Source organism: Elephantulus edwardii, unplaced genomic scaffold (assembly GCF_000299155.1).
Source record: "Elephantulus edwardii isolate Elephantulus edwardi_28Jun2011 unplaced genomic scaffold, EleEdw1.0 scaffold00013, whole genome shotgun sequence".
Taxonomy (NCBI): domain Eukaryota; kingdom Metazoa; phylum Chordata; class Mammalia; order Macroscelidea; family Macroscelididae; genus Elephantulus; species Elephantulus edwardii.
In genome coordinates this window covers 1,895,577-1,920,381 of record NW_006399763.1, presented here as the reverse complement: position 1 = coordinate 1,920,381, position 24,805 = coordinate 1,895,577, and the positions used below count along the sequence as shown (strand labels likewise).

Sequence of the window (24,805 nt, the reverse complement as noted above, 5' to 3'; positions counted from 1 at the left end):
AACAACAACATATTCTTAACAGTGGAATAACCAGATCATACAGAATTTCTATATTCAGCTTTTTGAGGAAAGATCTAACTGTCCCTCAGAGTGGTTGCACCATTTTACAATCCCATCAACAGTGTATGAGAGTTCTACTCGCTCTACATTCTCTTCAACCTTCATTGCTTTCTGTCCTATTAAACTTTGCCACTGCTACTGGGGTGAGATGGTATCTTACTGTGTTTTTTATTTGCATCTCTCTGATTGCCAGTGATTTTTGAGCATTTCTTCATGTGTCTGTTGACCATCTGATTGTTTTCCTCTATGAAAAGACTTTCCATGTCTTTTGCTTATTTTGTCTTTGGATTATCAATCTTTTTCTTCTAAAGGCTCTTTGGTATTCTGTAAACTTTCTTTAAGAGACCATGACCTGAAATAGCATTGCCACATTTTTTCCCCAAGTCAGTAGGTTTTCTTTTCACCCTGCACATGACATCTTTAAGTATTTGAAAGACTATCAAGAGATAGAAGAATAAAGATTTCTTGAATATGCCTCTAATTAGTAGAAACCAAACCAGTGGGTGGAAATTAGTGGGAGACAGATTTCTGTTGGAAAGAGATCATCTGTTTGTCTTCATTAGCCATTGAAATAATTTTCTCTTCTTGATGCTGCCTTTTCATCCCTACTCATTACTATGGGACTTCAGCCATCCTACTCAGAAAGCCTAGTAGGTTTCTTATGGACTGTTATTCTCAGCCCTCATGTTCTTTGACCTGTTGATCATGTCCTATTTCCCAACACACCTGGATTGCATGATAGTGTATTTTCTTTCTCTTCTTTCTGCCTTTTACCCATAAGTTTCTGATGAAGCCTTGCCATTGCTATTCAACTACTCTTCCAGTTATTTCTGATCTCTGTACACCAAAACAATCTTTAAACTGAGTTCTGATTTTGTAGGTGCCTTAAAAAAAATCAGAAATGTAAAATGGCAAAACCCCAAATTGCTTTATCCCTTGAATTGACCTATCCCCCTCACCTTCCTATTTCTGTGGATGGCTACCCTGCCCCTCCAGGTCTATTGGCGTTCTTTTCACTACCTAAAATCAACTACCACATTTTACCAACTTTGCATTTGGGTCGCTTGGATTTGTTTCTTCTTCTTCAGGCCTCTTGTCACCCCAAATGATTATTACTTGTTACATCTCTGCAATTCTCCTAAGTGTTCTTGTCACTGCATAACCTCTTGACTCTTCCTTCTTGTCCATCAAGTCAGTTCCATCAACCCAATCCAAGGTATTCAGCAACTGTTCTCAGCACTTCCCAGAATAAACCTTCTATTCCTGTCTAGCCAGCCTTGGGCAATAATCCCTTGGCCAGAGTATCAGGCTTCTCATGCCCCCTATTTACCTTTACACATTCTGTTTTCCTAATGTCATTTTCTGGTCCAGGATTGTTCATTCAGGGCCATGAAGTGCCCTGTTTCTTTGACTCACTAATCATGGCTTTTGCAGTATTCTGCTAGTATCCTGTTTGAATCTTTACATCCATTTTCATTTTACTTTATATTTTAATTTTCCATTTTTAAAAGCGTACTTTCTTAAAATAGATTCTCTTTAAGGTCATGTCATATAGATGTTCTTTTTCCTAATAACAGCCCACATTGAACTGATGCTTGTTAGATACTTGTTGGCTCAGATTAAAAAGGAAAGACAAATTATATTCAGCATTAAGTTCTTTAAATGTTCTGGTCAGTCTACTAAGTTGAAGTATTGTCCTCATTTTAAGATTAGGAAACCAATTACAGTTATTCATGGTCACATAGCTGATAAGAGTTGGGCCCAGGATTTAAGCCCGGGTAGTTTGGGTTCAGTGAATAAGGTAGACCTAAGAAGAACTGATGCCTTTGGATTGTGTTGGAGAAGAGTATCAGCTTTACCTTGAACTGCCAAAAAAATAAATAAAATCTGTCCTGGAAATAAGGCAGCCAGCCTGTTCCTAGAGACCAAGGATAGTGAGACTTACCTCTGAGAATTTTATGAGAGGGAACCAGTCTTTGCAAAAGGGCATCATGCTTGGACAAGTGGACACTAAGGGAAGGAGAAGAAGACCCTTAATAAGATGGGTTGACTTGAACAAGGCAGAGACTGTGAGAAGTGGTTGCAGGACTAATGATGGTTCTGATCTGTTGTACATAGGATTGCTATGAGTTGAAGTCAGCTCACCAGCATGTAACAGGACCATCTTTTTGGTTACAGAGCTTGCATTAGCTCAAGCACTGCACCATTATAAACACAGCAGGAGCCATTCTTGTGCTCTTCTTGTGAACTGGTAAGATCCAGAGCTGCCAAGATTTCATACATATTAAGAAGAAGAAACCTCTTTCTTTCTTTCTTTCTTTCTTTCTTTCTTTCTTTCTTTCTTTCTTTCTTTCTTTCTTTCTTTCTTTCTTTCTAGTAGAGAGAATATATATATATGTGACATTTAGGGAGGACTTTTATTATTGGTCATGATCTCAGGTAGAGTAGATCAGCAGCTCTGTATGGAAGGCTATTAGTTGAAAATGATCTTGCTTTGATTCCAGTCATTGTCTCAGATAAGTTTATATATTGAAAGAAAGGTCTTGCCTCTATTCTCAAACTTTCCTATTTCTGTGATAAATACAGGAACTGCCATGGTTTCACATCCAGCTGAACTTTTGGTATTTTATCTTTACATACAGTTTATTTTCTTTACGATTTTTCCACTCGAAGCTCAACCTTTTGATATTGTAGACACTGTGTCCCTGTATTCTTTGTTTAATTGGCTAGGGATGTCAAAGAAAGCTTCTTGTAATCTGTGCTTTCACGCTCTGAAAATAAAGTGATCATTTCTAAATAATTCAACTAGTAGACGTTTGGGAAGATTAGTTTTACTATTTCATAATAAAAGGCAATGTTATACTCAAATGTCAAAAAGGTCAGACCTATAGAAAAAAAAAACACAGTGAATTTTCAGAAGTTAATCCTGAAGCAGGAGCCACAGATACTCAGCCTGTGTTCCCGGATCGCTCAGGCCACATGCCTAAGCATTTTCTCTGGTCTTTTGGAGGAAATACTTTTTTTTAATGACAAAAATATCTACTTTTTTCCTTCTCCAGAACTTGTGTTCTTACTCTGTCAATATTTTAAAATTTTTAATATTGTATGTAAAAGTAAACTTTTATGTATCCGCTCTAGTAAAAGATATATCCTTCACAGCTAGTCTCTGTTACACCAACTATAACTTAAAAATAGACCAAGCATAAGATCTTGCTGTTGACCAACATTATTCTTTTAACTGGAACACAAAGTGTATGTCATCTGGGGGCTGTCTGATACTACGTCCAATTGTGTGAATATTTAAAATATTTCTAAGAACAAAACATTTTCAGAGAATATGGATTCTGTTCTTTTCTTAACCAGAAAGTAGTAGGAAACAGAGTGAGTTGGAAATAATGAGCCTTGGCTCCCAGATCTGGCCCTGATGTGTGACCTTGGGCACATCTGGTCAGTTTGGCACAGATTTTTGTCTACTAAGAACAACCAAAGTTCCTCCTGGCTCTCCCAACAGTCAGGTACCCTGAGTTCTTATTGTAATAGTGACCTCTTGTGGCATATATATTTTATCAGCTTTTTGTTTGGTGTGTTTTTTTTGGAGGTGTTTTTTTGTTTGTTTGTTGTGTTGTTTTTTTTTTTTTTTTGTTTAGCTTTGTTTTTAAATTTTCAAAGTAAACTTTGAATTTTTGCTTTTCTTGTTGTAGCTAATTCATATTTAGGCAAATCCACTTTGTTTTTAGAGAATAAATCCTAGTTGGAAATCAGAGGTTGATAAAATGGGATATAGAGCATTGAATCTTGTTTTCTAAATAATTCTCTGTGATTTCATTAACTGTATTTGACTGGAGATGTGCAGAAAGAACTGCTCTTTGGTTTTTGCTCTGAATCTTTTGTGCATCTTCTTTCTCTTAGGGATCAGGAGAGGAGGCGTGCCCGGGCTTCCTCATGCCCCAGCTGCTCAGAGCTGAGTCAGCCAGAAACCACTGAAGGTGAGACCTCCTGTCCTTATTGGTCCCAAAACCCTTTCTCAATTAGGATTGCTCTGCTGAAAAAAATACCAGCACTGAGGAGGCCTGATGCTGATTCTGCATGAAAACTACAGAACTTTGTCTAATTTGGTCATAAATCAACATTTATTTTTATAATCTCCCCTCACACCAACCCCCGGCCCCGCCAGAACAGTTTTGTGGTTCTCACCATTGCCCAGGACTACAGATGACAGTCTTTATCATCTCACAGGAATTTTATAAAACCATTTGGAAGTTTGCTTACTTGACATCAACATGAATTTCAATTGCTAAATTAAATGCCACTATACTCATTGTGGGGAGCTCTGGTGGCCCAGTGGCAAGATGCTATGTTGCAGGCATGTGGTTCAAGGCCACCAGCTGTTCCATGGGAAAAGGGTGGGCAGTCTCCTCTCATGTGATTAACTGCTAACCCTCAGAGGGTCAGCTATTGGGTCAGTTCTGACTCTTATGGTACACGAAAACAACAACAACATACTAACTGTAGGGAGCTCTAGTGGTAAGGAGTTGCACTGTCAAACGGAAGGCAGGCAGTTCAAATCCATCAGCTTCTCTGAGGGAGAAAGATGGGCAACCTCCTCTTCTGTGATTTACTTACTCTGAAAACCTTCTAAAGGGTCAGCTGTGAGTTGGTTCTGATTTGACAGCAAATAACAATACCACTAACATGCTAACTGTATTAAGACAGCCCATTTGTACTTTAAGCTATTTGAGAAAATATTTTGTTTTTACGTACTATCAAGTTGCCTGTGATTCATAGCAACCCTCATGTACCTCAGAAACCTGCCCTATCCCAAGCCAGTCTCACTAACGCCAATACACCAACCCCAGGTACTCCAGTTACTGTGTCATTCTATCTCATCTGAGTTCTTCCTCTCCTGTGCTGTCCCTCCAGACCCTTCCAAGCATGATGTCCCTCCTGGCCATGTGCTCAAAGTATGTGAGATGGAGCTTCAAAATCCTAACCTCCAAGGAGAGCTTCATTTAACCCTCTCCAAAGTAGACCTGTTCATTCTCTTGGAGGTGTATGGTATGTTCAGTACTCTTCTCTAGCACCACAAACTCAAAGGCATCAATTCTTCTGTCATCCTTAGTCATTGTCCAGCCCTCTCATGCATAACAAGTAATTGCAAAGACCATGGCCTGGACAGGTGCATCTTAGTCCCCAGACTAATGAGAAAGTATAGAATAGTACAAATCATAAGTTCACTTACTGCCATCAGATCACCTCTGTCTCATAGAGTCCCTTCATTGGATTTTGAAGAATCACCAACAAGAGGAGACTGCCTGTCTTTTCCCTTTAGAGCCACTGGTTGGATTTGAACTTTAGGAGACTCAAAGCCTTTTGGGCTAGCAGTGCAACTGTTTATGGACTATGCCACCAAAGCTCCCATAGAATTGACACAAAATATATTCATGCAATGAAATATAGCAGTTAGAACATGAATTAGCATACATTTATAAGATTGAATGAAGTAAAAACAACATGGAGTGAAAAAAAAGGTAAATTTCAAACTTAATGACATATAATGTTTATGAATACAAATCTGTGTGATAAACATGTAAAATCAAATATAATAGTAGTAAGCACCAAATTTAGAATAGTGATTACCCCTGGAGAGAGGGCAAAAAGGAAAATGATTCAAAGGGAAGACACATTAAAAGCTTCAGCTATATCTGTAATGATTTTTTCTTTAAAATAAGGAAGGTGGAAATTGGACAAACATATTATTATGCAAAGATTTTTTATGTTTTTTGTATGCTTGATCTATTTTGAAATACTAACAAAGAAAAAAGTAAAATGTTAAATCAAACTCCTAGTAAGTAAAAAAAACCAAAGATATATTTTATTATCTTCAAAATTCTTTTCTTATCCAATAAAATTATTTGTGTGGCCACTGGGAGTTTCTGTAGCACTCAGAAAAATCTTAGCTATACTGATTTCTAAGTCAGCATTGTTGCTAAGTGTTTTATATTCATATGCTAAAAACATCAGCCAATAAACACGGCATCAAGTTTTTGGGTTCTGAATTCAACGTTGTGGTTAAGCGCCATAACCACTGAGACAGCACAGTCTTTAAAAACATGCTGAAGTTTTTGCTTCACTTACCCAATTTCCTGTTGAATCAGATTATTTTTATGTATTTAGCAAACACTGAACCTAGATTAAAGTGCTTCCTAAACTATTGGGTTGTTGCCCAAGACTGAGACAAACTTTCTTTCTTTAGGTAGACCTTAAAGTAATTAACACATGAGTCTTTATTTCAGTTTCTAGAATAATTCAGCGTTGGTATATAAAATAGAATTTCTGTTGAGAACAAAAATGAGAGAGGAGTGTGGAAGGAGAGCAGATATGAGCTGGCAGACATGGACCACAGCTGTGCATATCAGGAGTTCTTGGAAGAGTTAGGAACAAACCCTTAGACCACAGAGCAGAGCTAACTGCCGCTTTGAGACAATACCAGCCTTGGAAATATTTGGAAGGGTCTACAAGAGCCCTTCTTTTCCAAAAGTTAAGTAAATCGCTCTGTAATTTCTGTGACTCACTCCTCTAATTCAGTTCTTCCTATGAATGTTTTGTGTTTTGTTTCTCTTAAGAAACTGGTTGAAAATCATGGTCCCACATAACAGCTATAATCTTAGAGAACATACTGCATAGAAGATGCTGATTTAAACGTATTAGGCTTGTAGTTTGTATTTTTAGTACATTAAAATGTGTCATCATAAATATTTGAGAGTTAAATGGATTAATTCATAGTTATAGCTTTTCACCTGTATTAATATATATTCATTTCTTCCCGTACTTTGGACTTTGAATATGTTCATTATGAGGGAATATGTAGTTGTTGTTGTAGTTGAGTACCGTTGAGTCAGAACCGACCCATAGTTGGCCCTCTGATGGGTTTTCAGAGACAGACAGGAGGAGATTGCCCATCATTCTTGAGCAGAGCAGTTGGTGGGTTTGAACTGTGTATCTTTGGGATTGTAGTGTAATTTTTTACCAGTAGGCCACCAGACTGCTTCAATATTCATACCTACTTTTGGAATCCATATCTGTAATTTATCAAAGTTAATGCAGATTCCTAAAAGTAGTAATGCAGACATTGGAGAGGATGGTATATAATCCTTTATTAACAGTTCTGAAATTTCAAAAAAGGAAAGATTGTTTGAGCTCTGTTAGTGGTAGTACCTGACCTGAACTGGTGGGAGGCCAGTTGCAGTCTTTATTTCACTAGCATGAATATTTATGTATTTTGCTACAGATTGCTGCCTCAGAAAGATCATCCTGGGGCCATTGCAATGAATGTACCATATTAACTTTCTAAAGAACTCTGGTCCTGTAACACATCTTGGCCCCAAGATTTTTTAATAAAGGATTATGAACTTGTACTAAAGTGGACTGATTTTGTCCTAGAGACTGTTTCTGTTGGATTCTTGCTTAAATTAGGGAACTTAGGTGATTGGAGAGCTAGCTAGTAAGACAGTTGAGAGCAGCAGAGCTGTTTCTGGTAGCTTCGTTGACAGTTCCTTTCTGTTTATTTTTGTGGCTGGAGTGTTCTCTGATGCCTAGTGTGCTAGGCCTCTATCAGGAGGAGGAAGTTTTGATGAAAGGCAAGTCTAGACTTGCTGCAACTGAGAGTGGCCATCTGCAGCACAGGGCACACTAGGGACATAGTGATTGTGTGACTGTGAGCCTTCCTGCTTCTCCTGGTGTGGGTGTGGGGCGGGGAGGGGCGGGAATAATAACTGGAATAGCCTTCCTGCTGCTCCTGGTGATGTCATTCCAATGTGGTTGGAACATTTCTCATTGAATTTATAGGGATTCATTTCAGGCATCTATGAATTCAAATGAATTTTTTATCATATACTGTTATGGCTTATATATTAGTTTCCCCCTTATTTCTGCAGATAATTGAGAAGAGACTTTACTTGATTTCTTGATACAGAGACTTTGTGTCAAGAAAATAGTGATATAAATATGGTGACGAAGGCTTCCATGTACATACGTACAAATTGAATATTCTTTGCATATTTTTTCTCTCTCCAAGATTGACACAAGCATTTTAAAAATTTTAGAAAATAAAGAAAAGTACATGAATGACATTCAAAATGACTCTTAATACTTAGCGATAACCCCTATTAACCCATTTTAAAAAGAAGTGAAGCAACTTGCTGAAAGTTATCTGGCTACTAAGATTCAAACCTTCAGAACCAGCCAACAGTTCTAGAACTTATTGCTGATAACGGGCATTACTCTCCCTCCCTGCTTAGCTTGTCTTTTTTTTTTTTTAGTTAAAACAAGATCATTCAGTAATTGAGCTGCAATCCGATCTGAGATTTGCCAGCCACTACAAACAGCATGCCCAGGACACTACACGTAATTCCTTGACATTAAGAGAAGCCCTAGTGGCACAGTATTGAAGGTGCTGGGAGGCTAACTGAAAGGTCAGCTCTTCAAATCCACTAGCTGCTCCATGGGAGAAAGACATGGACATGGTTATCTGCTTCTGTGAAGGTTTACTGCCTCGTAAATCCTAGGAAGCTGCAGATGACACATCCTTGCTTGCTGAAAGTGAGGAGAACTTGAAACACTTGCTGCAGAAGAGCGAGGACTACAGCCTTCAATATGGATTACATTTCAACATCAAAACATCCTCACCACTGGGCCATTGGGCAATATGATAGATGGAGAAAGGATTGAAGTTGGCAATGATTTCATCTTGCTTGGATCTACAGGCAACAGACTTGGTACTAAGGAGATCAGGAGACTTATTGCACAAGGAAAGGCTGCTGCCAGGGATATCTAAAAAGTACTGAAGAGCAATGACTAAAGTCTGAAGACTAGCGTGCGCCTGATTCAGACATAGTCTTTTTAATCACTTGCTACACATCTGAGAGCTGGACAATGAATAAGGATGACAGAAGAATACATACCTCTGACTCATGATGTTGGAGAAGAATATCCCATGAACTGCCAAAAGAACAAACAGATGTATCTTGGGGAAAGTGCAGCCAGAATACTCTTTGGAGGCAAAGATGGCGAAGCTTTGTCTCTCATACTTTGGGCATGTTGCTAGGAGAACCTATTCCTTGGAGAGGGACATCATGCTTGGAAAGGTGGAGCATCAGTGAATGAGAGGCAGACACTCAATGAGATGGATAGACACAGTGACAGCAGCAGTGGGTTCAAGAGTGTCAGACATGGTGAGGATGCCACAGCATAGGGCAGGATTCAGGTCTATTGTTCATTAGGTTGCTGTAAACTGTACTCAGTAGCAGCTAACAACAAAAATAAATAGGGGCACTATGAGCCAGCATTAACATGTTAGCATGTTTTTATGTGCTGTCAAGTTGTCTGTGACTTATACAACAGCTCTGAAACATGCTCTATCCTTTTGTTGTTATTGTTATGTGCCATTGAGTCACCTGTGAGCCATAGCAACCCTATGTTCAGCACCTCTGAACCCTTCCCTGTCCTGAGCCGGTCTCACTAATTCCAGCACACCAACCCGCATTGTTCTAGTCACTGTATCAATCCATCTCATCCGGGGTCCTCCTCTCCTGCACTGTCCATCCACTCTTCCAAGTGTGATGTCCTTCTCCAAGGACCAGTCTCTCCTGGCCGTGTGCCCAAAGTATGTAAAACAGAGCTTCAAAATCCTAGCCTCCAAGGAGAGACTTGGCTTAACCCTCTCCAACACAGACTTATTTTTGTGGCAGTCCATAGTATGTTCAAGACTCTTCTTCAGCACAACTCGAAGGCATCTATTATTCTTCTGTCATCTTCAGCCATTGTCCAGCTCTCTGAAGAATAACAAATTGCAAAGACCATCGCCTGGCTTTGGCACACCTTAGTCTCTATACTGACACCATTGCTTTTCAGCACTCTGAAAAGGTCCCTGACAGCAAATTTTCCCAAAGCAATTCATCTTTTTATTTCCTGTCTGCTGGTATTAAGAGTACTAATTGTGGAGCCAAGCAAGCTGTAATTGCTAACAACTTTAGTCTCTTCTCTGTCTATCCTGTTGCTGCCAATTGGACCAGTGGTGAGCATCTTTGTCTTCTTGGAGACATATTGAAGACTAACTACTGTCCTTTACTTTCTGCAGCAAGCACTTCAGGTCTTCTTCAGTTTTCAGCAAGAAAAGTGTGTCATCTGCAAATCGTAGATTGTTGATGAGCCTTCCTCCAATCTTGAAGCCACATTCCTCCTCAAAAGTCCTGCTTCCCTAATGATCTCTTCTGCATGCAGATTGAAAAAGTATGGGGACAGGAAGCATCCCTGACTCACTCCTTTCCTGATTTTGAACCATACAGTGTTTCCATGCTCTGTTCTGAGGACTGCTTCCTGGTCCAAGTATGTTATTGTTGTTGTTGTTGTTAGGTGCTGTCGAGTCACTTGGGACTCATAGAAACCCTATGTACAACAGCCCTAAACCTTGCTCTGTCATGTGCCAGTAGGTTTCACATAAGTACAATCAAGTGTTCTGGGATTCCCATTTTCCTCAAAATTAGCCACAATTTCTTATGATCCATATAGTCAAATACCTTTACATAGTCAATGAAACACAGGCATTCTTCTGGTACTGTCTGATTTCAGGTAAGATCCATCTGATATTAGCTATAATATCCCTAGTACCACAGCCTCTTCTAAACCCAGCTTGTACATCTGGCGGTTCCCTGTTGGTGTGCTGTTCTAGTCATTTTTTGCTAATTTTCAGCAGAATCTTGCTTGCAAGGTTCAGTAACTTAGCCAGAATTTGGGGGGTTTGAACCCAGTGGCTTTGTGGTAGAACCTGGTAATCTGCTCTCATAAAGATGATTATGTTGTTGTTGTTATTGTTGTTATTAAGTGCCATCAAGTGGTAGACAACTCATAGCGACCATATGAACAAAAGACCTGAACACTTGTATAACTTTGGTCATTTGTCCATGTTCATAGAGTTTCCAGAGGCAAGCCATTTCAGAAGTGGATGCCACTCCTGCTTGGAGGCTTGCTTTAGTCGGGAAGCTCCACCAAACACTGTCCACCATGGGTAACCATTATCGCACTTGGCACATCAGTGTCACAGTGTTGAGCATCACAGCAACCACGAGTTGCCTCTGTACAGCAATGCACAGACCAGTGTTATACAACCTAGAAGAATGTTTGACAAAAAAAACAATTTAAACCAGACCTGAGGGCCGCAGATTAAAATCACCCACCTTTGGCTTGGTAGGCACTCTCAAATCATAATGGCCCTGTGAACAACAGATTGTAACCTTGCCCTGTCCTATGCCGTCTTCATGATCTTCAGCATGCTTGAGCTCCTTGTTACAGTCACTGTGTCTGATCCTCTCCTAAAGAGCTGCTGTCTTCTTGCTGACTCTCTACTTCCCAGCATTATGTCTTCTTCCAAGGACTGGCCCTCCCTGACAACATGCCTCAAGTATGTGAGACACAGTTTGATCACCCTTGCCTCTAAGGAGCACCCTTGCTGTGCCTCCTCCAAGACCACCGTGCTGATTCTCTTGATAGTTAGAGGATAGTCAGTGTTCCTTGCCAACCACAATTCAAAGACATCAATCCTTTGGTTTCTCTATTCATTATCCAAGTTTCAGATGCATTGGAAACAATTGAAAATATCATAGCTTGCATCAGAGACACCTTAGTCTTTGAACTGATATCTTTACTCCTTAGTTTTAAAGAGGTCCTTAGCATCAGATTTTCCCAATGCAATGTATCATTTGACTTCTTTTTTTTTTCTTAATCATTTGATGAATTGACACAGTGACTGCATCAATGGGCTTGAGTATGTCAGAGATTATGAAGATGGCATAGAATAGGACAGAGTTCAGATCTGTTGTTCATAAGGTGACCATGAGTTGTACTTTTATAATTAAAGTTATGGAAAAGAAAATCCTTCTTGGCCTTCTATTTAGACATTGCTATAACATTGTTGTTGTGATGGTGGTGTACTGTCAAGATGAAACCGACGTATAGCTAACCCTCTGCAGGTTTTCAGAGGTAGTTAATCACATGGGAGGAGACTGCCCATCTTTCTCCTGTGGAGCAGCTGGTGGCCTTGAACTGTCTGCCTTCGGGATTGCAGCTTCTTGCTGCTAGGCCACCAGAGCTTCCTATAAAAGAAAAACAATTTTTTAAAATTAAAAAAGTTCTTATTACATTTCCATAATTATCTACTCTGTATTACAGATCAATAAGTTTAAGTAAGAAAAGAAATAAAATGATTTACCTTACTTGTAATAATTTCAACTTTTATGAAGTGTATAAATAATATTTTAAAGTTGTGATTTCTTCATGTTAACTGAATTTTATTTTAGGCGATGTGATTTGATTTGGAGGCCTGTAGTTCTAATTAGAAGGAACTCTGATGGCCTGGTCATAAGGAGTTGCGCTGCCAACCCTAAGGTAGGTGGTTCAAATCCTGCAGCAGCTCCTTGGGAGAAAGAAGGGCAGGCTCCTCCAGGGCAATTTACAGCCTCTGAAAACTGCTGAAGGTCAGTTACGAATTGGTTCTGACTTCATAGCCCTTAAAAACAGTAACAGCAGTTCTAGTTTAAGTTGTGTTTGAAGGTATCATGTAATTAAAATCTTCAGCTTATTATTTTCAGTAAAGACCTATGACTGTGCTCCAATTCCATCTCCTTTTCTCCTGGCTTTTCTCTTACTCTTGACTTTCTCTTGCAGTCTCAAAAGCCGGCTCGCAAGAAAAGGACACAGAAAAAGAAGTCAATGAAGTCTTTTGGAATACAAGGATCGTACCAATTTTATGTGAATTAGAAAAGGGTAAAGAAATCTACTATTATTGTCTTAAATTTAAAATTTCTGTAGATTTTTGACAGTTCACCAATGCACTGGTATTTTGAGTACACTTTGATGTAATAATTTCTGTGAATATGTTAAAAAAGCAAATGACATGATCAGTTGTTTACTCATAATTGGTCTCTATATGGAGGCCCTGGGTGATGTAGCTGTTTAAGCATTTGTCCCCCAACCAAGAGAACAACTCCAACTTGTTGCGTCTAGTCAGAACTAGCTTGTAACTGACCTTCCAGTGGGTTTCTGAGTCTGTAAACCACAGGGGAAGAAATTGCCCATCTTTCTCCAGAGGAGCTACTGCTGGATTTGAACCACCAAAAAGGCAGGGCTTTGGGGTTAGAGCAATGCCCAACAGACTAGGCTACCAGCGCTCCCTCAACCAAGAAGTCAGTGGTTTGAATCTGTCCAGCAGCACCTCTGAAGAAAGGCCTGGTGAGTTACTTATGAAAAGTCATGGCCTTGAAAAACCCGAGGATGCTCATGCATCCCATGAGTGATAAGTGACTATGGCAATGAGGTTTGTTTTATTTTGTTTCAGTGTGCCTAGTGAATACTAAATGTAAGACTTGTTTTTGAAGAGTAAAGTTCTATTTTAAATGTTCCAAGACATCCTAATTTTAAATTGCCATTGAAATACAAGCTACCCCTTTCTACGAAGATGGTGCCAAAAGTGAAGAAGGAAGCCCCTGCCCCTCACAAAACTGAAGCCAAAACGAAGGCATTAAAGGCCAAGAAGGCAGTCCTGAAGGGCATCCACAGCCACAAAAAGGAGAAGATCACACGTCACCCACCTTCCGGCGGCCTAAGACGCTGAGACTCCGAAGGCAGCCCAAATACCCCTGGAAGGGTGCCTCCAGGAGAAACAAGCTTGACCACTATGCCATCATCAGATTTCCCGTGACCACTGAGTCAGCCATGAAGAAGCTAGAAGATAACAACACAGTTGTGTTCATTGTGGTTGTCAAGGCCAACAAGCACCAAATTAAACAAGCTGTAAAGAAGCTACATGATGTTGATGTGGTCAACACTTTGATTAGGCCTGATGGAGAGAAGAAGGATATGTTCGACTTGCCCCTGATTATGATGCTTTGGATGTTGCCAACAAAATTGGGATCATCTAAACTGAGTCCAGCTGGCTAATTCTAAATACAAATTTTTCTCACACACCCCCACCCAAAAAGAAAGAAATGTAAACTATCACCACTTCTACCTGAGCGCTTCTAGTTTGAACTCTCTTGTTTATGCACAAAAGTGAAAGATTGAGGTGAATTTCAGACCTTTGGCTAAGGCTCATAGCCTGGTATCTATGACAGATGTGCCCGTGCTTTTCTAGATCCACATATATGTGTTTGTCCTGCTGTCCTGAGGACTGAGTACACTTGTCAGGGATGCACTCCCAGGGCAGGAAGTGGCCTGGAATGTGCCCAGCCCTTGCTGCACATTGCCATGTTGCTATTAGGACAGGAATGTCCTTACCCAGTAGCGAAATCCCAAAACCGATGGATACTGCCAAAGGTAAGGAGACCTTGTCAGAAGATGAGAACCTCATCTTATCCCCTTCTGTGGCTTCTAAGATGTATTGTGTCTGAAGTTGAAATGAGTTCTTTCCAATTGTGGCTGTAGCCCTAGGACCAAGCAGAGTGTCAGACACACAGCACACAGTAGACCTTCAGTAGGGATTGATGCATGCATGCTCCTTGGATAAGTAAACCACTAATGGAATCACAAGAGGACATCATGCGAGAAGTAGGGTAGACGAGTCCTCCCCATTCAACAGGGAAATCACGTAGAAGACCTGCATTTTAAAAGGTTCAAATGACCTGACCTCTGCTGGTGTCTGACTCTGTCATAATTGTGTGGTGGAGACATGGATGAGGTTTCTGGTCCTGTATTGCTGTTAAGCACATGAATGGGAAAGAATGTCCTTACCCACCAGATGAGGGTGGCCAAACCTATGTCTTCTCCAAAGTGCTGTGCAGCACAAAGGCCCTAAGAATACAAAAGGATGGCTTCTCCTGTATAGTCACCAATTGCCACTTTCTTATTAATGGGCCAGGTTAACTTTGAGCTGGTTCAGAAAACTTATGAGAAGAGTCAGCCTAGGTAAATGTTAAAAAAAGGAACACTTCATAGGAAACATTAGGCAGGGAGAAAGGCAAGTAGTACAAAGGGCCAAGTAGCATCTATCTTGGAGAAGATAGACTGAAGAATTGATCAGAATTGGGGTTTGTAAAAGGATTATTAAACACAGAGTTGGAGCTTCTCTCCCTATACACAACTCTAAGAACAGCAGATGACCCTTTGTAATGAATAAGGATCTTGTGGGGAGAAGTTACTTTGAGACTATTAATCTCCTGTTACCACTTATCAAACTTTTCATCCACTGTCTTTAGTCTTGTGAAAAATCTTGATAACACAGAATTAAATTGTCTTTTGACGCTCAGTGTCATTTATAACAATCCAATTGGCATAAAAAGTTCATTTGGACGATAGTTTAAATTTGATGTTTGAATCTTCTTAAACTTTTTCTAGATAATAGAATCATAATCAAGTAGAACTCATCAAACTGAAGTGTTTGTGGAGGGAAGTGTTAAAAAAATACCTTGTTGTGGAGGGAAGTGTTAAAAAAATACCTTGAGAGAAAAAAAAAAATACTTTGAGGACCACTGCCAGCAAATGCCCCTTAACCTAGACTTACCGTTTATGAACAAATTGCCAGTCACAGAAGAATAGAACAGAAGTATTTCTTACAATAGAATTCAAGTTTTCCCTTTATTTAAAGTTCGTCTAAGTCATTTCCCATCAATTCATTTATTTAAGTGCATAACTGAAAGGCATGGAAGGTTATTTAGCTATTGAGATTTGAAATTTTTTCTTAGATGTTATTGTTGAAAAGAGCTAAAAATGGCCTGAGTCATTTCCTTCTACAGACGCATACTTCCTCTCTGTGGGCTTCTAAGAGCACATTATGGTATTTATTTAAGATTGGTTTCCTACTTTTAAATTTTGTGATGGAATCTATCAGAGATCATATTTTCTTTTCAACTTAATAACATCTACCTTGGGTTCTTATAATCAGTCCCCTTTCTGCTTTATATATACTTTCTTTTCTTGTGCATCTATTAGTATGGCTACCACTTTAAAAAAGCTGCTTTCATCCAAGTTCTAACTAGAAAATGTTTTCTATCTTTTAAAAATTCCTCTTTCCTAATAAATGAAGAGTCTTTATAGCTGCTAACCAAAAGGTTGGCTGTTTGAATCCACCAGCCACACTGGGGGAGAAAAACATAGAGAAAAAAACCCTACCTTTTTACAGCTTTGGAAACCTGAGGGAGAGTTGCTGGGAGTCAGAACGAAGTTTTCAGCAGTGGGTTGGGTTTGGGTTGGATCTGTAATAACTGCCTATAGTAATTAGTGGTAGATGTGGTAATATTTTGAGATTTTTGTTCTCTTTGAGCCTGAGGTTTTTTTTCAGATGGTGGCCATTATTTTCTATGAAGAAAATGTTTATCACTATTTTCATTTACTGATATTTTTGAAAGTGATTATATAAAATTATATGCTCTTTGGTACAAAGTTCTTTAAGACGTGATCCTATTGACTTAAATTGGCATTTATTTCAGGACATCAGATGTGCAATACAACATAAGTATTAATGTAAAAATTAGCAGCAGCATAAGGTAGGATTTGTTGAATGCAATCTCAGAGGAGAATATTATGGAATTATTTTCTGGAGGAGTCAGAATGGTAAAGGCTCTTAGAATACCACAATCAATAGAATCAAACATAAGGAGAACATTCCAGACCAATGGAATCCTGTTGCATATGCTTGAAAATTGAGATACAGGTGGTCTCTTTCCATGAGACTGGACTGGCTAAAGTGGAAGGCATTTGGAATAAAGACAAGCTGAAATAAGTAACACTCATTCAGTAGGGAGTTTCTGTGGCCTAGTTGTAAGGAATTGTGCTACCAACTCAAAGACCAGTGTTCTGAATCCACTAGATGCCCTGTGGGAGAAAGGTGAGTAGTCTCCTTCTGTGTGATTTATTGCCTCTCAAAATCCACTGGAGAGTCAGCTATGAGTCAGTTCTGACTCAAAGGCACATATTAACCATTTATGCATTAGGGCATCTTTGAAAAACTGTGTTGCAGGTAAGATAATGTATTAGTAAATAAGTCAGCATAGTCGTCTATGGAACAAAGAAATGAAAATAAAAATCAGATGTATGGTAATAAGGGGACAGTATAATTCAGAAATTTGAGGAAGTTCAAGAAAATAACTACCGGTGTTTTCCTTATACTGTCTGTATTTAACATTTAAATAATTACATTTTTAAAAATTTACCTTAAATATTAAGTGTTGCTTTACTCTGTTTTGCTTTTACGACAGAAAAAAATATTGAAACTGTTTGTGCTGCTTGTACACAACTTCATCACGCTTTAGAAGAAGGAAACATGCTGGGAAATAAATTTAAGAGAAGAAATGATCTCCTGAAGACCCTCTGTAAACTAGTTGATGTTGGTTCAGACTTGCTCAGCCTTAAACTTGCAAAACTTATTCTAGCAGTAAGTTTTTCCTTCTTTTGGTTTAGTAGATGATAGCACATGAAAATGTTTAATATTTTATCTGTAAATATATAAAGAACATGAGAAATGGACTGCATTCACTCAAAATATTTTTTAAAAGAAGATGAAATTCTGACATTCCCAAATTCAACTAGAAAGTATTAGTTAAGAAACTAAAGCCGAGTGCATAGAAAATGTTCACATAAACTTTTAAGTGTGTACTGTGGCTAGGTTAAAAAAAAAAAGCTAACAATAGAGAAATACACTAAAAAAAAAACAAACTGTTGCTCAAGTAACTCGGCTGGAGATTAGTATCAGACATCGAAGGCTGTGGTTTCTGCCTTCTGGCATCTCCTCTAAGTGTTTGATTCTGTCACAGGATTTAATAAATAACTTAAGATAGTTTGAGCCATGGACACAATGGCCAGGTGGTTTATGAACCAGCTTGAAATTGAGAAACAGCTGCATGTGATCATGGGAAGTCGGCACCTCAAGTGATTGAGAAGGCTCCCTGAGGTGTTGAGGGGGCGGGAGGGAAAGCCAGACACCAAATAAATGTCTGTAGAAAATTGATCTTGAACAAAATGATATCATTGTGTGAGGGGAACACTTTGTTGGCCCAGCCATAAACAGTTGGAAACCAAAAGATAAGACACACTGATTAAAGAACCTTCTGAGAGAACCGCTAAAACGAATGAAGCTATGTTTACTTGGTTGCGTAAAAGTCAAAGCTTTTATGTTAACACCTCATAATTCCTATAATTGGAAATCTGAAAGTACACAGTGGAGGTAAATGTTGGCATACTTCCTAAAACTTTAGTATGAGCTTCCAAAATGTCTCATTTTGATAATGGTGTCTTTCATAAAGCCAGATGCCTTATGTGTAATTTTCATGAGAGGCTGCAGTCTTTTTTTGTAAAAAAAAATAAATTTTTATTTTATACTGGTTTACTTACAAAGTTAGTATACATTGTTTTTCACACTGAATCTTTCCCATTTCCTTTACCCACCCCTTCTTATACCCATCAAATTGTGTGACCCTACAATTACCTGCCTACCCGTGCTCACCCCTCTGCTCCTATGCCCCTCCCCTTGGATCCTCATACCCATTTTATTAGTTATCTTTCTATTTCTACAATAATGGTCTTATAAAGTATTTGTCCTTATGAAACTGAGTTAGTTCACTTAGCATAATGCTTTCCAGTCCCTCCCTAGTTGTTGCTATTGCTGTTATGTGCCGTCGAGTGGTTTGCAACTCACAGTGACCCTATGTACAACAGCCCTAAACCCTGCTCTATCCTGTGCACTGCCTCTGACACGCCCATCCCAATTACCCCAGTCACTGAATCAGTCCACCTCATAGAGGGTCTTCCCCTCCTGTGCTGTCCCTCCACCCTCCCAAGCATAATGTCCCTCTCCAAGGACTTGTCCCTCCTTACAACATGTCCAAAGTATGTCAGACGAAGCCCCAGAATCCTTGCCTCCAAGAAGTAGCTTGGTTTAACCCTCTCCAGGATGAATCTGTTTGTTTTCCTGGCAGTCCATGGTACATTCAGTACTCTTCTCCAGCCCACAGCTCAAAGGCATCAATTCTCCTTCCATCCTCCCTAGTCATTGTCCAACTCTCTGATGCATAACAAGTGATTGCAAAGACCATGGCCTGTATCAAGCGCACCTTAGTCTCCAGAGAGACACCGTTGCTCTTGAGTACTTTAGAGATGTCCCTAACAGCAGACTTTCCCATCGCAATACATTTTTTGATTTCCTGGCTGCTGGTGCCAAGAGTATTGACCATGGAGCCGAGCAAACTGAAGCTGTGGACAATCTCAATCTCTTCGCCATCCATCCTGATGCTGCCAATTGGTCCAGTGGTGAGAATCTTTGTCTTCTTGACATTGAGCCTCAGTCCATACTGAAGGCTGCAGTCCTTGACCCTCTGCAGCAAGTGCATGAGGTCCTCCTCAGTTTCCACAAGCAGGGTTGTGTCATCTGCATAATGTAGATTGTTAATAGATCTTCCACTAATCCTGATGCCACACTTCTCCTCCCTAGTTGTGAGGTAATTAAAAAAAAAATCATTGCTCCTGCATGCCGTGTAGTATTCCACCATGTGAATGTACTATGATTTCTCAATCCATTCGATTGTAGTTGGGCATTTGGGCTGTTTCTATGTTCTTGCAATAGTGAGTAATGCTACTTAGAAGATTGGCGTACAAATCTCTGTTGCGATGGGAAAGTCTGCGGTTAGGGACCTCTCCAAAATACTCAAGAGCAACAGTGTCTCTCTGGAGACTAAGGTCCGCCTGATACAGGCCATGGGTTTTGCAATCACTGTTATGCATCAGAGAGTTGGACAATGACTCGGGAGGATAGAAGGAGAATTGATGCCTTTGAGCTGTGGTGCTGGAGAAGAGTATTGAATGTACCATGGACTGCCAAGAAAACAAACAGATTCATCGTAGAGAGGATTAAACCAGGCTGCTCCTTGGAGGCAAGGATTCTGGGGCTTCGTCTGACATACTTTGGACATGTTGTAAGGAGAGACAGGTCTTTAGAAAGGGACATCATGCTGGGTAGAGTGGAGGGACAGCACAGGAGGGGAAGACCCTCTATGAGGTGGATTGATTGAGTGACTGGGGTACTTAGGATGGGTGTGTCAGAGGCAATGAGATTGGCGCAGGATAGAGCACATTTTAGGGCTGTTGTACATAGGGTCACTATGAGTCGCAAACGGCTCGACGGCACGTAACAACAACAATATTCCAAGCAGTGGAATAACCATGGAATTTTTATGTTCAGATTTCTGAGGAAATGCCAAACTACCTTTCAGAGTTGTTATACAATTTTATAGTAAAAAAAAAAAACAAACCAACAGTGTATAAGAGTGCCTATCTCTCCACATCCTCTCAAACATTTATTGCTTGCTGTCCTAATAAACTTTGCCTCTGGTACTGGGGTGAAAAGGTATCTCATTGTGGTTTTGATTTGCATCTCTCTTCTTGCCAGTAATTTTAAACGTTTCTTCATGTGTCTGTTGATCATCCGACTATCTTCCTCTGTGAAAGGTCTTTGCATGCCTTTTGCTTATTTTGTGATTGTGTTATCAGTCTTTTTCTTGTGGAGGCCCAGGAGTATTCTGTAAACTTTTGATATGAGACCCTTGTCTGAGATGGCATTGAGGCTGCAGTCTTATGTAGCTGTTATTCTATATAATTCAGCCTCAGTTTTTAACTTTAAAGCATTATTTCCTTTCTCTGAAATAGTAATTTCAGTGGTATTTTTAACTCGCCTCTTCCCATGAATTTATTTGATAAACTAATTGTTTCTATTTGGAAATCATAGCTGACTCCCCAGCAGCTTTTCTGAGCCTGTAAATCACTCAGGAGAAGATTGGGCGACTGCTGTGGGATTTGAACTGCCAGAGAGGCACTAACTTTGGATTAGCACAGACTAGGCTACCAGAACTCCCTATATAAGAGTAAACTAGCTTTTCAGCTGTTATTAGGTGCCATTGAGTTGACTATGACTCATAAGGACTCTACCAACAACAGATCTGAGCCATGCCCTGTACTTGAGGCCCTTGTAGTAGCACTGTGTCAGTTCTTCTGTTTGAGGGTCTTCTCTCCTTCTCTGATTGTCCACTGTTCCCAGAATGATGTCTCCCTCCAAGGGTTGACTCTTCCTGAAAATATGCCCAAAGTAAGTGAGATGAAGTTTCACCCTCTTTACCTCTGAGGAGCGCTCTGCTCTTTTGACTGTGCGTGAGGTACTCAGGGATTTTCACCAGTAATACAATTCAAAAGCATCGCTGCTTCTTTGGTCTTCTTTGTTCATTGTCCAACTTTTACATACATAGGAAGCAATTGAAGATACCATTTGGATCAGACCCTGTTTAGAACTTTGGAGAGGCCCTTGACAGCTTTTATTAGATTAAAAGAGCACAAATCATGGGGAGGATTTAAAGTTTAAAAAATGTAAGCAGAAAATGAAAAGAATCTGTTTCCTCACTAGCCCTGGATTCAGGGCCCCATGTTGGCCCAGAAAAGCCCTGGTTGAGGTTGGTTCACTGCTCATCCATCTGCCCTTGGGGCAGAATCCAGACTGTGTGCTTCTAGGGAGGGCTTCCCTTTCTTTTTCTTCTGAGTCTTTAGAAATATTACTCTAAATAAACCAAGCCAAAAGGAAAAAAAAAATAATCTTTTTTGTTAGAGAGAATGTCATGAACTCGTTAATGTTTTGCAAAGAAAAATAACATCTTGGTGATTAGAGTGTCACTCAGATTAATGATATCCATGGCACAGTTTAGCTCTTTTAGGTCAAAAAAGCTAAGTGATCTTCCAGGCAGTGGACACATTCTGAGCTAAAACATGTGATTAGAGGAAGGCCCCCGCCTGGCACTGCCTGCCTTGTGGACTCAGGCCAGACTGGGTAGGTTAACCTCAGAACACAGGGATGGAAAGGGCCTCCTTTCTGATTAACTGCACAACCACAAGGTCAGAAGGGCCTTCGAGTCTAACTGCCTGTCCACTGCCAGAGGCTCTTGTAACATTCCAGGTAAAATGCTGTTTAGCTTGGGCCTTGAAGATGGGGCTTTGGATAAGCTCCAAAACAACCATGTTAAAAGAAGAAAAATCAGTAAAAATTAAAAACATGTGGGAGCAACTAAAAATATTTGAATAACTCCTTTTTGCCAGCTTTCCATGTACTAGTTTAAATAATACAATTCAGATATTTAAGATTATAGTTTAAAAATCTTAATGACTTATTATATTAGTTGTTCAGTTTAATGTGTTCTTTGGAGAGGTAGCTATTTATTATTCGGCCACTTTTTAAAAGTCAAATATATTAAAAATTCATATATATATATATGTAAATTTGAGGGAATATTTAAAAAGAATTGTCTTTTAAAATTTTTTTATGAAATATTTCAAGCAACCACAAAAGTAGAGAGTGAAACAAACCTTTATGCACCCGTCAGAGTTATAAAAAGTGTCACATATTGTCATATGTGTTTCAGTCCCCCATCCCCATGTGTGTGTGTGTGTGTGAGTGTGTAGTGTAGTGTTTTAAAGCACGTTCCAGATTGGTTGGTGATCATAATGCATCATCTCCAGCTCTCACAGCAGCTCCTTAATATCATCTAAAATCGACTCCACCTTCAGACTTCTCCAGTATCCAAAAAAGTATTTCTTTTTTGATAGTTTGTCAAATCTAGAACCAAAACAAAGTTCACTTATTAATTGTATCTCTTGAATGTAAAATAAGAAAGTTTCTTAGAGTGAGCTCTACTGGTGTGTTCTGTGGGGAGCTGTGCTGGTAACATCAAAACCACACCCCTCTGACAGTTAACTCCACCAGGGTCTCTGAGGGAGAAAGATGAAAAATCTCCTCTTGTGCAATTTATAACCCCAAAACACCTTTGGAGGTTCAGCTATCAGTCATTTCCAACACAATGAGATCTGATAGCAATGAGTTTTTTTCCATATGTATAAAAATGCATTCAGCCATGTAAGTTCCAGCTATCTATTGAAAAATCTAGCAGAAAAACCCACAAACCAGCCTACATTACAGTTTGGAGGTTTTTTAAATTAAAAAGAAAAGAAAACACACACACACACACACACACACAAATACAAGTATGTATACAGTATAACATCAACAAACAAGCTACCCCAGTACAGCAAACTGACAGACAAGTGATGTACCATAAGAGCAAACTAGAAACAAGCAAGCATGGCAAGACCAGGAGAGATTGGTCCTTTGGAGAAGGACATCGTTCTCAGAAGGGTGGAGGAACAGTGCAGGAGAGGAAGACCCCGGATGAGATGGGTTTAGGGCAATGAGGGTATGTGTGTCAGAGTCAGACTGGCTCAGGAAAGGGCAAGATTCTGATGCTGTACATAGGGTCGCTATGGGTCACAAGCAACAACAACAACAATCTTATAAATAAAGTGTTTGAAACAGACAGAAGGCCCTCCCCATATCTCTTCGGTGCAGGACTCATCATCTTGGTATTTTCTGCAGTTCAGAGCTCTGTGCCCACAATAAACCCACTGCCGTTAAATTAATTACAACTCACGGCAACTTCCTTTGGGTTTCCAAGGCTGTGAATCCTAAACTGAAGCAGGCTGCTGCACTCTCTCATATGGAATACTTTGAACGGTGGACTCAAATGGCCGGCTCCATGGCTAGCCACCCAGAACTTAGTCCACTGAGTTAACAGGGCTTTTATGCCCATGATATTGAAATATTAATAAACAATGTAGAACTAGTCTTAAAAAATATGTGATAAGTTACCTTTTTATCAATTCAGAATTATTTTTTAAAAATAATAGTTACTGTTAAAGCCATTTTTAGTGATTAAAAAAGCTACCTATAATGCCGTCTTTATCACATCAGATATTTTTGTTCAGATGACTTCATTTCTAAAGTAAGTTTTACATTGTTGCAGTGAGAGCACAGAATATTTTCATTTAACAGTGAGTGGATGTTTTTCTGTTACTCACAGTGTCCAGCATTAACATTTTTGTGATTCTAGTTGTGATCACATTCATGTTCTACAGTTTATGAAATTTTTTCCCATGATTGGACATTTAGAATGGTGTTATTTACATTTTTCACTATTTGAGATAAATATACAACTAATGTAGACTGGCACATTAGTTATACTTTTAACAAAGTTCACTTCCTCATTACCTCTATACCTAATTTACTTGGATATTTTTGTGTGGTTTACAGAGTACATTTAACCTTTGAACACTGCTTGCAATTATCTCAAGTGTTCTGGAAGGAACTTTTACAAATAAATATGTATTTGTCATATGGAATTTCTATGTTCAGCTCTTTGAGGAAGCTATTCCATTTCTTGGAATACACCCCCAGAAAACGAGAACTGAAGCAAACAGAAACTTGTACACCAGTGTTCATAGCAGCATTATTCACCATTGCAAGAACACAGTAAACAGCCCAGATGTCCAACCACAAGCAAATGGATTGAGATGTTGTGGTATATTCATACAATAGAATACTACACGGGAAGCAGGGGTAATCATTTTGTAAATTACTACCTAACATGGGAGGGACTGGAGAGCATTATGCTGAGTGAACTCAGTCCCACAAGGACAAATACTGTATAAAACTATTGCTGTAGAATGAGTATGAGAATCCAATGTGGGGGGAGAGTGGAAATAGAGGGATGTGTATGGGGGGATAGGGTGTTAATCATAGGGATGCACAATTCAATGGGTGGGGTGTGAAGGTAATGGGAAGAGTCTTTTGTGAAAAACAATGTATTCAAACTTTGTAAGTAAATTAGAATTTAAAAATTAA

General features: G+C 39.4%; 1 protein-coding gene across 1 annotated transcript in view; it reads left to right on the top strand.

Annotated features, from left to right (window-relative positions):
• Nucleotides 1-24,805, top strand: part of ARMC2 (armadillo repeat containing 2) — a 196,218-nt gene that overhangs the window by 53,292 nt on the left and 118,121 nt on the right. The window contains exons 5-7 of the mRNA XM_006881231.1: nt 3,970-4,046; nt 12,778-12,876; nt 17,301-17,480. Coding sequence (XP_006881293.1) covers nt 3,970-4,046; nt 12,778-12,876; nt 17,301-17,480 — 356 coding nt within the window. The remainder of the gene's footprint in view (nt 1-3,969; nt 4,047-12,777; nt 12,877-17,300; nt 17,481-24,805) is intronic.